The sequence below is a fragment of the Crocodylus siamensis genome, chromosome 8, assembly GCF_052110815.1.
Source record: "Crocodylus siamensis isolate JL-2025a chromosome 8, ASM5211081v1, whole genome shotgun sequence".
NCBI classification, from domain to species: Eukaryota; Metazoa; Chordata; order Crocodylia; family Crocodylidae; genus Crocodylus; species Crocodylus siamensis.
In genome coordinates, this window is record NC_143402.1 from 46945987 (window position 1) to 46960918 (window position 14932).

The 14932-nt window shown below is 44.0% G+C and overlaps 1 protein-coding gene across 3 annotated transcripts in view; it reads left to right on the top strand.

Moving 5' to 3' along the window:
* The window catches only part of LOC149858420 (H(+)/Cl(-) exchange transporter 5), an 88319-nt gene that overhangs the window by 30638 nt on the left and 42749 nt on the right, over window positions 1-14932 (top strand). For 2 of the 3 annotated variants that reach the window (XM_090059912.1, XM_090059913.1), the window contains exon 2: window positions 13182-13331. The exons of the other annotated variant lie outside the window; for it this stretch is intronic. In XM_090059912.1, coding sequence (XP_089916038.1) covers window positions 13199-13331 — 133 coding nt within the window. In that variant the 5' untranslated portion in view covers window positions 13182-13198. The remainder of the gene's footprint in view (window positions 1-13181; window positions 13332-14932) is intronic. 3 annotated transcript variants of the gene reach the window in all.

Sequence of the window (14932 nt, forward strand, 5' to 3'; positions counted from 1 at the left end):
TTCTGCTGTTGCTTGTTTTCTTTAAGTACTTGAAAGATTAATTCCCACCTGACTTTTGTTTAAATGTGCTCAAGACCCAGGGATTAAAGGCCTCCTACATAAAACTACTTGCGGTTGGGAAAACTGCCAGAACTTTTCTTAAAGGCATTGTGTTACTTGCTAACTTGATTGTTCTATTATTGAAGTAGACTTCAGCTTGCCATTCAGGTGCCATGCAGGAAAACTGGTTGTAAGTTTATTTTTTCCATGTTTACAGTGGGCTATATTTTGGTAACTTCTTAGGAGATGGTTATTACAAAAGCTGTAGTGGGGCTACTATGGCAGTTCTTGGAGACCTTGAATTTTCTTGACGCCATGAAGAGTGGTGAGGTTTTTGGCCTGCATACAAGAAGGAAATTGTTTCGGTTGCATTGAGGCTAGATTTCCTAGAAATAGACAGCTTCCCATTCCGACCTTAAAAACAATCAAAAGCTGTTGATGCTGCTGACCAGGAGGCTTGTTGATGCACTGACACTGAATTTAGCTAGATCAACTGAGTGGCTGTACCCTTATGAAAGTACTGGGAAGTGGTTTTGGGCCATTGCTCTCCACTTACTCCCTGTGCCCTCCTCACAACTCTCGAGGAAGAACTCTGTTTCAGGGTGCTGCTTTTCCTGGTGGCTTTTAATCCTCTATTATCACTGTTCATCTTGGAATTTTTTTTTATACACTGCAGACAACTTGATTAATGTGAGTTGGGAAAATACCTGGTAAGACAGTTTGAGTGGTTATTTTTTATTTCTGAGTATCTTTATTCTGAACAATGTTTTGAGAACTCCTTTTTGAGCTTTTTAAAATAAATTATGCTCTTTGTCTTATTCAAAATAAACTTTTATGACACACTTGCTGTGCATTAAATTATAGTCATCTAAGGGGAGTTACGCAGTAAGGCAAACCAGAGGTGGAAGCCAGGTATTGTGATGTATAAGGCAGTGGTTTGGAAAGCAGCTTTGGCTAGGGTTGTGTTTTCTACTGTACTAGGGCTGAATGGCATGAGGCAGTGTAATGTGATAAATTATTCAAGAAGAGCTATGACCTGTTTTCAAATAAAGGAGAAAACAACTTTATCTGTGCAATAGGTTTCTTTCTACTTACGAATGTCTCGGAGATAATGCCTGTCCAAGTATTAGATAATTTATTTATTTATGCAGGAATTTATTAATTTCATACTCTTTGTAGAAGAAAATAAAGTTGCCTCTTGGGAAAACCTAAGGGATTTGCATTACATGTACATCACATTGTAGCAGTGATCAGGAGATGAAAATTGGGATATGGCTTTGATGGAACAACACTGCACTTTGCCAGCCCAGTGTGCAGTACAGTAATTGTTCAGTGCAACATGGACCTATGCAAATATATTAAACAACTTTTATAATGAGCAGTTTTTCAGTTTTAGTAAAGTGAATCTGTTGTTTTAAAAGAGTCACATAGCCATAGTGACACTTGAAACCATGGACCCATGGTCCAATTATTCATAGATTTCATAGACATTAGGGCTGGAAGGGACCTTGGAAGATAATCGATGCCCAAAGGGCAGGAAGTCAGCAGGGGTCATAGGATTCCAGAAAGATAAGCATCCAATTTTCTCTTGAAGGTGTTTAAAGTAGGTGCTTGAACCACCTCTGCTGGCAGACTGTTCCAGACCTTGGGGGCTCGGACAGTAAAGAAATTCTTCCTTATGTCCAGCCTGAAACGGTCTTGCAGGAGTTTATAACCGTTTTACCTCATCATCCCTTGGGGCACTCTGGTGAACAAACGTTCCCCTAGATACTGGTGGTCGCCCCTGATAAACTTATAGGTGGCCATCTGATTAGCCGTGAGCCTGCGCTTATCCAGGCTAAAGAGCCCCATGGCTCTCAGCCTGTTGTCGTAGGGTCTGTTTTCTTGACCTCTGGTCATGCACGTGGCTCTTCTCTGCACTCTCTCAGGCTTCTCCACATCCTTTTTGAATTGTGGAGCCCAAAACTGTACACAGTACTCCAGCTGCGACCTCACCAGGGCCGAGTACAAGGGGAGAATGATGTCCCGGGATTTGCTGGCCCTCTGGGAAGTACTTGGGGATATTAGACCAACCATTTTTTTGGAAGGGGCTTGCCTTGAAGCCACTCAATGAGACATTGGTGGATTTTCATTTTAGGTAAGTCAAGCTTTTACCCACCTGCTTCTTTGAGCACAGTTATCGTATCCTCAAGCCCCTTCAGATTTTCATGGCATTTGAGCCCAGGATGGGTGTTTTCTGCTTTCCTGTTGGCCTTTCGCAATTCAGCTGTACTACAACATTCCATCATTTCTAAATCTGAAAGAAAAGTTTGAAAACATTTATTATGGAAAGAAGGGAGCAATGAGATAGGCAGACTTGTTATGCTAGAGAATAAAGGGTGGCTCTTCTCTCCAGAACAGGAAAAGCTAGCCAGGGATAGCTGGAAGGTACATAACACATTTAAAATTCAGTAGGGAAGCATGCAGATGTTTTTGAGTAAGTCCGTTTAATTTCCATGGTAAAGTAGGTTTACTTTTGGCTTAAGAAACTGAATCACTATTTGTACCAATACATTTTAGGTTTTAAAGAGCCTGTGATCTTAAAAATCTGTGTTATGATTGAACACAATACTTAAGGTTAGTGCAACTATTAAAACTTTCTGCTTTGGATTGGCTCTAGGTTCAGCCAACTTCCTGGTCCCTCCCATCTCACCTCCCTGTCCCCTCCCCTTGCATAGTTTGTCTATGTTTCACCCAGTAATGGGGGTGAGGGAACAAACAATCCTACAAAATAACTCATGCTTTTTATAAATATAGTATCCTGAGGGGTCTTTCAGGGTGGGGTAGATCTATTAACCAAAATTATTTTTAACTCCTTTTGAAACAGGCTAAAAGTTCAGGTTGGATTTCTGTAAGATTTTCTTTGCAAATTTACCTTGCTTCTAGAGGCAAGTTACTTCAGCACACAAGGCCTACACCAAATGAAAATGGCATTATAATTCTTTCCTGGGTATGAGTGAGGGCAATAGATTAGCGTCAAAAGTATTTTTATTCCTGGGAAACTGGAATTTGTCCCATTACATAAACTTGCTATTGCAGTTAAACTGCTTTTTTAACTATCACAGTTATGCAGAAAAGAGAGTGCTTGTTCCTGCCCCAGGAACATTTGCCTTGGTAGTGATGCAGTACAAAAAGTCCTTTAGTTTGACTCTTGTTATAAAACTAGCTTGGCTATGTGCCAAGTGCAGCCTTCATTATCTATCAAAAAGCTCTTAGCTCTTATCAGCATCTCTAGGGTTTGTTATTTCTCTCTTCCTCTTCCTCCCCCAACAAAATCCTTTATTTTAGGTGATACTGATTGTTTTACAGTGAGGCATTATTAGGATAGGACAGATTATTACAGCATGTATATGCAGTGTTTGATTTTTCAATTATTTGGTAAATTGAAAGAAGTTTATATATGAAGTAGAGATAATAGTAGTTAAGTGCAACACTTAGTATAAGGTTAAAAGAATAAAACATTCATTAAACTCAAAGAGGAACTTAACTTTTTCTCTCTCTCTGTTCCCCTGTTATGTTGAGAACTAGGAAACAAATTTGAGTATAAGCAGAAATGGCCTGGCTCAATGGCTAGTAAGCAGGAGGAAAAATCCTTTGTTTCAATGTCTAGACCGGGGTCGGCAGCCCTCAGTGTGGGTGCTAGAGCATGGCATGTGAAGGCATTTTGTTTGGCATATGTGCCTCAGGGCAGACAGCAGGGAAGGGGGCCAGGGCTGTGCTGCCACGACAGGGATTGGGCCTTTCACAACTCCCTGGCTGTCCGCCTGGAGGTGTACATGCACCCACTGCTATCGGGAAACCAGGCCGGGGCTCCACAGACCCCCGTGCAGTGGTTTGCAGCCTCCCCACCTGCTGCGAACAGCCCAGGCTCTGAGGTTCATGTGCACCTGCCACCAGCAATGAGCTGAGCTGGGGCTTTGCAGACCCAAGTACAAGGGCTTGCAGCCTCCTGGCTGCCTGCCACAGCTGGCCTGGTCAGGCCCCTGCCATGGACCTGGGCTGCTTGCAGCATGTGGCAGGGAGGCTGCAAACCACTGTGCTGGGGTCTGTGGAGCCCCAGCTTGGCTAGTTGCTGGTGGCAGGTGTGTGTGCACCTCAGGGTGGACGATGGGGAAGGGGCCAAGGCTGTGCTGCTGTAACAAGGATTGGGCCCCTTATGGCTCCCCCACCATCTGCCCGTCATGCCAACATCTTACAAGTTGAGGTTGGGTTGCTTTTGCCACTCTTCCCAAAAATGTTGCCAGTCCTTGTTCTAAATTCAGCAAACTGCAACCCATGGCATAAATAACAACCAAATAGACTTGGGATGCTGCTAGCATCAGGGAGAAGCACAGCTTGTTTTAAAACATAGGTGTTTTTGCATTCAGCTCTTGGGGAGGGATCAGTTTGCAATTAAAAAACAAGCAAACCAAAATTTGACAAAAATCATCTACATCAGTGTTTAGCCTCTGGCTGACGAGCTGAATCCTCCCTTCAGGGCCACATTATCTGGTTCGTTGGATTCCTTGCCTCACTGTCTCCTGGTCCAGAAATTTTGGCTTCCAGACCTGTGGTAATTAACACTGCCACAGCCCCCCTCTTCCCCTCCCCAAATTTCTGGTCTAGGGAGGAACCCAGTCGGCAGGGTGACACTGCCTCGTGCCAGTTTGCACTAGCGTGTAGTTTTGTTCCGCTGTTGGATCCAACAGACTGCATTTGAGGACTGACTGCATACTCACCCCATGCCGGATCTGGCCTGTGCGCTGGTTCCACACTACCCATCTGGCCCACAGAGCGGGTAGGTTAAGCATCACTGATCTAAATAAAATCTGTATGTAAAGGGCTGAGACTTCAAGTGTGTGCATCTGTGGTGGTGGTGATTTTCAACAGCAATAAGCTTGTTCAAAACTGCAGAACACAGGCATGTGGGAGGATTGTGTTCTGTAAAACCTTTCTCTACCAGCTTCAAACCAGGTGCTACAAGTATTGATGCAACAATCCAGTGATTGCACTTCACCTTTTATAGGTGTTTGCTGTTCAAATTTATTTTCTTATTTACAAAGTATGCTAAAATAACTCTCTCCAGTGTTTTGTAACACAGTGTGTCAATTTATTTGAAGAGACATTGGGAGTTTTGAATCGGGACATCAAGAAGAACACTGGGTGGGGGGACATCAGGATTTGGGTATTTGGGCACTTTTATGGTTGATTAGTTTCAAAATCTACGTTTGATTTCCCCACCCCCCAGCACGTAAGAAAAAGATCACCTCCACACATACTGGGTTTTCAAGTAAAGAAAGCCACTAGATGGTGAGCTTACTTCTTCCTCACAGGAGGAATGACTCATGAAGGCAGCTGATCAAAACTGTACAGTTCTCTTTAGAGATTTATTTCTCTTCTCTGGCATAACTTCTATGTACTAATGCTAGTACCAGAGCCAAGCCCTGTATCAGATGGAGGAAAATGTTTTGGAAACTTCTAGCTCACTCTGACATTGAAAGTCTCAAATGTAGATCCATAAGAGAGCTGTTTCGGGTTCCTCTTTCTTTTAGTGTACCAGCAGCTCTTTAAGGCTGCCTTTACGCAAGTGGGTTAAGAAGTATGAACTTGTAAAGCAAGTTGCCATACACGCCCCTGCCTGAGAGATGATGATATGGAAAGAAAAGGAGGAGCATCACTTGTAAGCCAAGGCAGCAATAGGATTAAAACACTTGAGGGAGCACAGGGGAAAAAAATTTAACACAGGGTTTGGCAAGCGGCAAAGTATGAAATGGAGAGAAGAAAGACTGGAAACCTTTGGAGTTTGACACTGACTTAAAGGTAGTCAAAGGACAAGAGTTAACATTGTGATAGACATAAAAGGCCCAGAATGTCTTCCTGGGAGCACAAATACCATTTAGGTGCTCTAGCGCTCATCCTGTGGTTGCTGTCTTCTGAGTCACTTCCAGCTGTCATGAGGACTGACCTGTTCATGTTTTACTTCCGTGCTTCCTAGTAGTGCAGTTGATTTGCTGGGAGAAGCTGTTCTGACTGGAATGTCTTTGGGAAGATGGCATCCTATTCGCATAGATGGTGGCAGGGTATGTACACTGACTTCAGGGCCTGAGTAATAACTGGTGAAGAAGTGTATTTCTCAGTTTCTTTTGTATCTGTGCCTTAACTGAGACACTGTGGTTCTCTTGCAAGTTTGAATGGGGTGGGGGGAACAGACAAAAGGAGGGAGAGTGAGGCTAAGGGGAGTGTTTATGAAATCTGCCAGCTTTCATGTATGGTCACATGTTTGTTATACAGGTTTCCCTCCATTTAAGTGATACATGTGTTCCCCGAGAACAGCACATAAATCAAATTCACATAAAGTGAATGCACTTTACAATGTAACAAATAGGGATAGGTTCCCATGGTGTAACAAATAGGGATAGGTTCCCATGGTGGGGAGGGAGGGAGGCTAGGACTAAGGGAGGGGTGGGCCGGGGGGAGGGGTGCCACTCCCAAGGCTGCGCAGGACAGCAAAGCAGGAGGAACAGAGCGGCACTCACCCCAGCCCAGGCTGCAGCGACCCCGGGAGCAGCCAGCGCCACCTGCCTGCAGCTGCTGGGCTGCACCATGCTCTGCCTGTCCTCACTCGCCTCTGCTCCTGGGTTGTGCAGGCAGCTGATGTTGGCTGCTCCTGGGCCACTGCAGCTGGGGTGAGTGGGGCCATGGCTCTTTCCCCTTCCCCCAGAGACTTGCCTGCTTGGGTGGGGGGGGCATCTATGCTGATTGCATAAGAGTAAATTTACCTTGCATATAACTTATTATGGGTCTAAATATGCTCATTGCATAAAAGCAAATCAGCATATAAAGAAGCCTCATAAATCAAGGGAAATCTGTATAGATAAGCACATGTGAGCAGATGAGCCTTTAGTGTGAAAGGATAAGGCTTAGTTTGGAAATTCATTGTTTCACCTGTAGAGGGAGTGCTCTCTCAAGATAAGGAGATTGCCTGCATGGGTTAGGGGTGGGGAGGGGGTGTTATTGAAGCTGATCTCTAACTGGGGGCTTCAGGATTCTCCACTGAAAGAGTACCATTGTATTTTACAGCAAATGCCATTTCAGTTGCTTGTTTCCATATAAAATCATTGCAAGTACATAATGGCTGTTGCCAAAGCATTTGGTGGAATTCATCTAAGAAAACTTCTTTGTTACCAACAGGAGCAAACTGATGTTGTATGTATAAATACAGAAACTGCATAATTCAGACCTCAGTTACTTTTAGCATGAGTTCAGTACCTTTCAGTAGGTAGGAGCAAACATTCTGGTGAAGGTGAGGGGGCAGCGTGGGCTTACACTTGGTAACTTTTTCTCCACCACAGAGGTGGAGTTTCTGAATTGGAGATTGGTGAGGAGGGGAAGCTAACATGCTGTACTTTCTCTTTGAGTAGTAGGAGTGCCCTGAAACATCTTTTTTTTTTTTTTTTTAAAGGGATCTATATATAATCTTACTAGAACATACCTAAGGGCATCGTGTCCCAGCTTAAGCCATGTAGCAAACTGTGAAATAGATTGGAGAATATTTTACCCATCAATCATACACAGCATTCACAGAGTGAAACTTGACAGCTTCTTTATACAGCTAAACATCATTTAAGTCAGGAAGTAGAGAATATTCTCATCTGATAGAATGGATATATCCAGAAAGCGTTTCTGAAGTAAGCATCATGCCATAAGAGCATCCTTTTTATTAAAGTTGGATTCTGCAGGTGTTCAGTTAGAAAGCACGATTCTCATATAATAAAGGGCTTTGTCTGTCTGTCTGTCCGTAAGGCTCTTGGAGCACTCTGGTTGTCTGTGGAGGGTTTGGCATTGAGAGCATGGTCGGGGTAGAAAGGTAAGAGAGGTTTATTTACTTAACAAAAACACGACTACACATAGATAACAAAACAAGGACAGACCATAATAGTTTGGGTTGGCAACTTATTGGCAGTCCCCTCTGATGCCTGATGTACGACAAGTTTCTCTTCTGCAGAGCTCAGTGAAGTCAGGCATCCCCAATCAGCGTTGTCCAAGGGGTACTGGGAAGGACCCTGGTATTCAGTCCTTGGGCTCCTTGAGGTCCTTGGGTCCACTGATCCAGGCTAGCAGCTAATCTTAAATCAAGTGCTGCCTCTTCCTTCTAAATGACTTCTGGATGTGCCAGCCAATTTATAACTTCTGCCTTTACGCATGGGTTACCAGGGAGTTATTTCAGCCATTTAGATTCTTTTTACTTCAACTGTCCTTAGACTGACCAATAGCAGTATAAGCCTTGCGTTCTTCTGATAAAGTTGAAATTAACTACACCGCAGGGCCTACTGTTACTTCTATAAGGCTTTGCTAAATTTACTAGGCCTTACTTCATACAACATACTACATCTTAGACTTTAATTAGGCTCAACAACATATAGCAACAACATATAGCTTAATATCTGAATAAATGGCAGAAAAACATTTGGTCTAATCTTCATAAAGCCTTCAGCAAGCACCTTTATCACACAGACATAATTTTCAACTGTCACACTGGTTACTGAAACAACCAGAGTGCTCCAAGAGCATTATGGACAGGAGGTGTGGAGGAGCACTGCCATAATGGGGACAGAGTGGGGTGAAGCCAGCACTGTTGGCCTGGCCCCCACTTCCTCCCTGGCCCTGCTCCCTGGAGGCAGTGGAGTGGAGAGGGACAGCGGGACACCTGCCCTGCTTCTGGGAGGTAGAGGTGGGGAGGGTTAGGGTTAGCAAACTTCCTCCCTCCCTTCCCCCTCCCCCCAAGTCATTCTTGACAGGCAACTTGCTAGTAGGTCATAAGAACATAAATGCCATGTTGCATCAGGCCAGAGGTCCATCTAGCCCAGTAGCATGCATCTCTCGGTGGCAGAGTGGATATTAAAGGAGAAACTATATAAATGAAGGGTCCATCTAGGCCGGGGTGGACTTCATTTCCCAGCAGCCCAGGTTGTTTGCATTGTTGCAGTTGGAAACCCTGGCCCTCTGCTATCTTGGTGCTGCTGCTCCTTCTTCATGGAAACTGGCTGAAGCAACCTGGGCAGGGGCTGCTGGGAAATGGAGTCCAGTCATTGGCCAAGTCCCTTATTTTGCTCACCCCTGATCTAGAGCCCTCATCCCTTAGAACTTCCAGCCCAGAGGCCTAGGAAGTCCTAATTTGTTGCACTATCGCATTTAATATTCACTGACAGACTTACCGTGCATGAATAAACAGTCAACAAGTAACTAAGTTATGGATGAAATAAAACGTAAAACATTCTCTCTGCATATAATGCAAAATACTGAAGTTTGTTTCATACTTGGGCTTTCAGAGGGCTATAAATATAAAGGCACTCTGCCTTAGATTAGGGCGGGAAGCAAAGTGCTGTACTGTGTGCTGAACATTGAGTTCAGCTGGTACAAATATAAACTTAGCATTTTCTTTTGCTTTCTTTGTGATGTTAATGATTAAACTGGATTTAAAGACTAACCAACAGTGTTCCCAAGGGGTAATTTCACTGTCATCCTGTTGTGCAATTCCCAGGTTGTTTTCTTTAACAGTAGGAAATGATTTTTGTGAGCTATAATTCATATTTGGGTCACAAGAATATATGAAAGGGTCACTGTTCTTTCCAGCAGTATTACATTGGATGGTTCCTTTATCATTTGCTTTGAAAAGTGTGTATGTGAAAGATGAGAGAGCTCTCAATAAGATTAGACAGTATTTTGAAGGTTTGTTCTCAGGTATGTAAGGACATGCATCTCAGAGCAGACAAGCCCCAGGAGATAGGTGAGCTCAGCATAGGTGTGGAAGGGCAGTTGGGCCATCTGGAGAATCTCCTTACATAGCATGTATTCCCTGGGAGCTGTATCCATTGAATTCACAGCGCCTTCATGCTGGCGGGGCAGCATTGGAAGATTGACAGTGGAAGATCAGATCCAGTTTATATAGACCAACATGTGGAGGGAGGAGGAGGAAAAGGGAAGAGGCCCAGTGTACTCTTAGTTCAGAGCAGGAAATGAAAAATATGTTGCATGATTCCCCTTCTTAAAAATACTGCAAGTGAGATAACTGAATGCAGATTTTATGAAAAGTTCTATTGCTGGGTCACTGTCTTTCATCTGTTGATAGCATTCTTTTTTTTAAATGATATCAGTATTCTGAGCAGAACCAGACAAATATACATCTTTGGAGTTTCAGCAGGAAACACAAACATAATATGGGGTGGCTGAGAGAGAAGGAAGTGGTCAGAGAAGAGCCTCAATCCAGCAATTAAAAAAACCTAAACCTTCTTCTCTTTGGAAAAATAAACGCACTATGCATCCCACCTAATGTTCTGCTGGAGAGCATTTGAAAAGAGAGTCTGTGTTAACTCCTTCAGTAATGCACAATGGTGCAATGCTGGTGTTCTGCCTGTTTTGACAGGAACTTGAAAAATCAAGTGAGCTAAGTATTAGCTTCTGCTGTTGAGCTTCCTCATTCACATGCAGTGCAGGCATTCAGTAAATGATTATAGGGAGTACAGAAAAGGTAGTTCTAGTTGAAAGACATTTAGCTGTCTCAGCAGTGGGTTGTGTGTGTGTGTGTGGTGTGTTTTTGTTTTTTTTTAAAGTATCCCAGCCATGGTGTAGCCTTGATTAAACCTTTCCCATGTTGGCTGTAGGCCAGGTGCAGTTCATAATCACCTGCTCTCTGTACTTCATAAATTACTCTTTAAATCTTCCTAGATGCCTGCCTGTGTGTGGTTATTAATCTTATATATTTGTAGAATTTGAATTCCTGACCTTAGACGAGCTTGGTATTATTGAATGTTATGTCTTCTAGAGCAGTGTTGCTCAACCTGTGGGTCACAAGAATATATTAAAGTGTTGTGAACAAACTTTAAAAATGGGTTCTCCTTTAAAGGAGAAAACATGGGAAACCATGGCTTTTCCCTTGCAGACTGGCAGAGTTCCAGCCTGCTAGGGGCTGCTTTCCCCTCCTCCCCCCATACCCCTGGCGCTCTGGTGTAGTGCCCGAAGACTGGAAGAAGGCCAATGTGGTGCCGATCTTCAAGAAAGGGAGGAGAGTGGATCTGGCTAACTACAGGCCCATTAGCCTGACTTCTATCCTGGGGAAGATCTTAGAAAAGTTTATTAAGGAGGCCATCCTTGAGGGACTGGCCCAGGCTAACATTCTAAGGGACAGCCAGCACGGGTTTGTTGTGGGTAGGTCTTGTTTGACCAATCTCATTTCCTTCTATGACCAGGTGACCTATCACCTGGACAAGGGAGAAGAGATTGATGTCATATATCTTGACTTCAGAAAAGCTTTTGATCTGGTATCCCATGATCACCTCTTGGCCAAACTGCCCAGTTGTGGCCTTGGCTCCACCACGATCCGCTGGCTGGGAAATTGGCTGCGTGGTCGGACCCAGAGGGTTGTGATTGATGGCAGTCACTCATCATGGTGCCCTGTGACCAGTGGGGTCCCTCAAGGCTCTGTCCTGGGACCCATAAGGTTCAACATCTTCATTAACGACGTGGACATTGGAGTCAGGAGTGGACTGGCCAAGTTTGCCGATGACACCAAACTTTGGGGCAAAGCATCCACGCCAGAAGATAGGCGGGTGATCCAGGCTGACCTGGACAAGCTCAGCAAATGGGCAGACGAGAACCTCATGGTGTTTAACACCGAAAAATGCAAGGTTCTCCACCTTGGGAGGAAAAACCTGCAGCACCCTTATAGGCTCGGCAGTGCTATGTTGGTTAGCACTACAGAAGAAAGAGACTTGGGGGTCATCATTGACCACAAGATGAACATGAGCCTGCAATGCGATGCTGCGGCTAGTAAAGCGACCAAAATGCTGGCGTGCATCCATAGATGCTTCTTGAGCAAATCCCAGGACGTCATTCTCCCCTTGTACTCGGCCTTGGTGAGGCTGCAGCTGGAGTACTGCGTCCAGTTTTGGGCTCCACAATTCAAAAAGGATGTGGAGAAGCTTGAGAGAGTCCAGAGGAGAGCCACGCGCATGATCAGAGGTCAGGAAAACAGATCTTACGATGACAGGCTGACAGCCATGGGACTCTTTAGCCTGGAAGAGCGCAGGCTCAGGGGTGATCTGATGGCCACCTGTCAGTTTATCAGGGGTGACCACCAGGATCTGGGGGAACGTCTGTTCACCAGAGCGCCCCAAGGGATGACGAGGTCGAACGGTCACAAACTCCTGCAAGACTGTTTCAGGCTGGACATAAGGAAGAATTTCTTTACTGTCCGAGCCCCCAAGGTCTGGAACAGCCTGCCAGCGGAGGTGGTTCAAGCACCTACATTGAACACCTTCAAGAGCAAATTGGATGCTTATCTTGCTGGGATCCTATGACCCCAGCTGACTTCTTGCCCTTTGGGCAGGGGGCTGGACTCAATGATCTCCCGAGGTCCCTTCCAGCCCTAATGTCTATGAAATCTATGAAAAACCCCACACACTGCGGGGCGGGGGCTGGGGGGGGGGGGCCAGCAGCTTGGGAGTGAGGGGCACTGTGGTGAGACTGGCCATTGATGTTTAAAAATGGGTCCTGGTACACAGTGGAGAACCACTGTATTAGAGGAACAGTGGGCTGAAGTTTCCTTAGTGAGATTTTATATATGTAATATATTAATCTTTGTTACTGCTGCTGGCTTGCTTTGCCAGTTGGGAATGTTAGTGTGCGTTTTCAAAATCCATTTTTGATGTGTGTTCCGCTGTTCTGTTTAGGAACATCACTTGGGCTCACCGTACGCAATGCACCATTCCCTCCCTCTGCCGAGTACTGGATCTGTTGTTCTGTTCTAGAGGTTCCCAGACTTTTCTTACTGCAAAGCCCCTTCCAGATATACCAGCTGCCCATGTACCCATCAGGATACATTTTATATCTTAACCCCTTAAATTATTCTGAAAATTAAATCTGCCGTTACACCATTTCTCCCATGTACCCCCCAGAAATGTCTTATCTACCCCACAGGGGTATGCCTACCACAGTTTGGGAACTCCTAGTCTATTCCATTCAGCTAGACTAAACTGATAGACCTCTGCTGACTACCTTAGAATGGAGGTGTGCACAATGGTGCCATCACCCTAATCCTTTAGTAACTATTCTCCCTTTCACTTCAGGTTCAGAAGCTCAAAGCATGGATAAAAAAGGATATCGACGAGGAAGCTTCCAAAGCAGCACTAGCGATGAAGATTTGGTGGAGATAGAAGGGGTTACCCTGGACTTCTCAATGGCGGATGATGTTCCCCCACTGGACAGGGAGATGGGAGGTAATGCTTATGCTTTCCTCCTCTTCTAGTTCCTTTTCACTAAAGCCTTTCCTGTAAATTTGATATTATTTTTTTTTCTTTGACTATAAACTTATGGTTGAAGAGCAAACTGTTCTAGTTTCTGGCTGAGGTGGCTAGGCTGGAGTACAGGCCATTAGCTAACCTGTTGCACTCCTAATATGACCATGAGACAATGCTTTCGGTACCAGTGGTTTCAAAGGTAGCTTTTTGTATACACCAGTTTCATTTCTGTGTAGCAACCAATTAGTCAGTCATTTGCTTCCATTGATTTCTGTTAACAAAGCTTAATCATGATCGGAACGAGATGTTGGCTGGGCACAAAGTAGAAACTGTGGAGTCTTTCTTTAAAACAGAATGAAAGGCAGGAACTACAGTAGTTTAGTGTAGGGACCTCTGTGCCATAGGGAAGTGCTTATGACTTCCTTCCTACAAATAGATTACCTGGCTATACGCACAAAATAACTTGTCCAGGAGGGAAACTATTTTCTCTATATATCTTTGTTTGTATGATCATTTAATACATGTGCTAAATTGCCTCCCAAAACTTTCTTTTGTTTTCAAGTTTTGCCAACAATGCTTTCTAAGAATTTCTCAAATCGCAACAGATGAGCAGTGCATCTGGCCTGAAACAGCCTATTATATTAGTATAAACAAACTGCAACCTTGGGACAGCTTTTTCCCAGAAGTTCAATTATTCTCAAGCATTCAGCCCCCATGCCAGAAATGTTGGCTGCCCCTTTTCGAAATGATAGAAATTATTTTTAGACACTTTAATCTTGGCTTTGCTTTCTGTCTGACTCGCTGAGTTTTTAAGATTTTGAAGACTGAGAAATTGCAGCCCAGTCTATTGAACTGATTAATGTAATGCACATTTTAACTTAGCATCAAGTGATTCGTTGAGACCTAGCTCACTTGCAGTCTGCATTGCAACAGTGCTGGCCACTTTTACATATGGGAATAGATAAGTGTCTTGTTTCAGGGGTGTACTTGGTAGCTGTGTTGGTCTGAGACAAGAAGACATACAAAAAACTTCAGAAAAAGACGATTTTCGTGTGATTTCCCAGTTGGTCTAATAAAAGGTATAAATTTGGAACCAAGAGTTCTAGTTTTTAGTATGTGTAAATGTCTTGTTTGTATTCTAGAAAACCTGTAGATTGCTGATAAAGAACAAGAAAAGGATGGATTGGGGGGGACTTGCTTAGAAAGAGAGAGACACTTAGAACATTTTTGTGACCTCTGTAATGACAGAAAATGTGGACACATTGAGGAGCACTTTAAAGAGGCACAAACAAAAACAGTCCTTTACCTGTTTTTATTACGAGGCAAGACTGTAAGAATTAATTATGAATAGCTAGGTTAATTGAGTAAAGAGAATGGATGTGCATTTGAAAGATTTAAACAGTAAGGAAGGATAGGACTCGTTCAGGGTAGTGGACAGGTGCGTAAGGACAAGCAATCATGTCGAGCAAAGGAAAATATTAAATACATCAGAACATGTTTAATTAGACGGTACATTCCTCTTGATTGCGTCTTCCAACCTGAATGAATTAAAGTGATCAGTACCCCTGAAAGGGAACTCA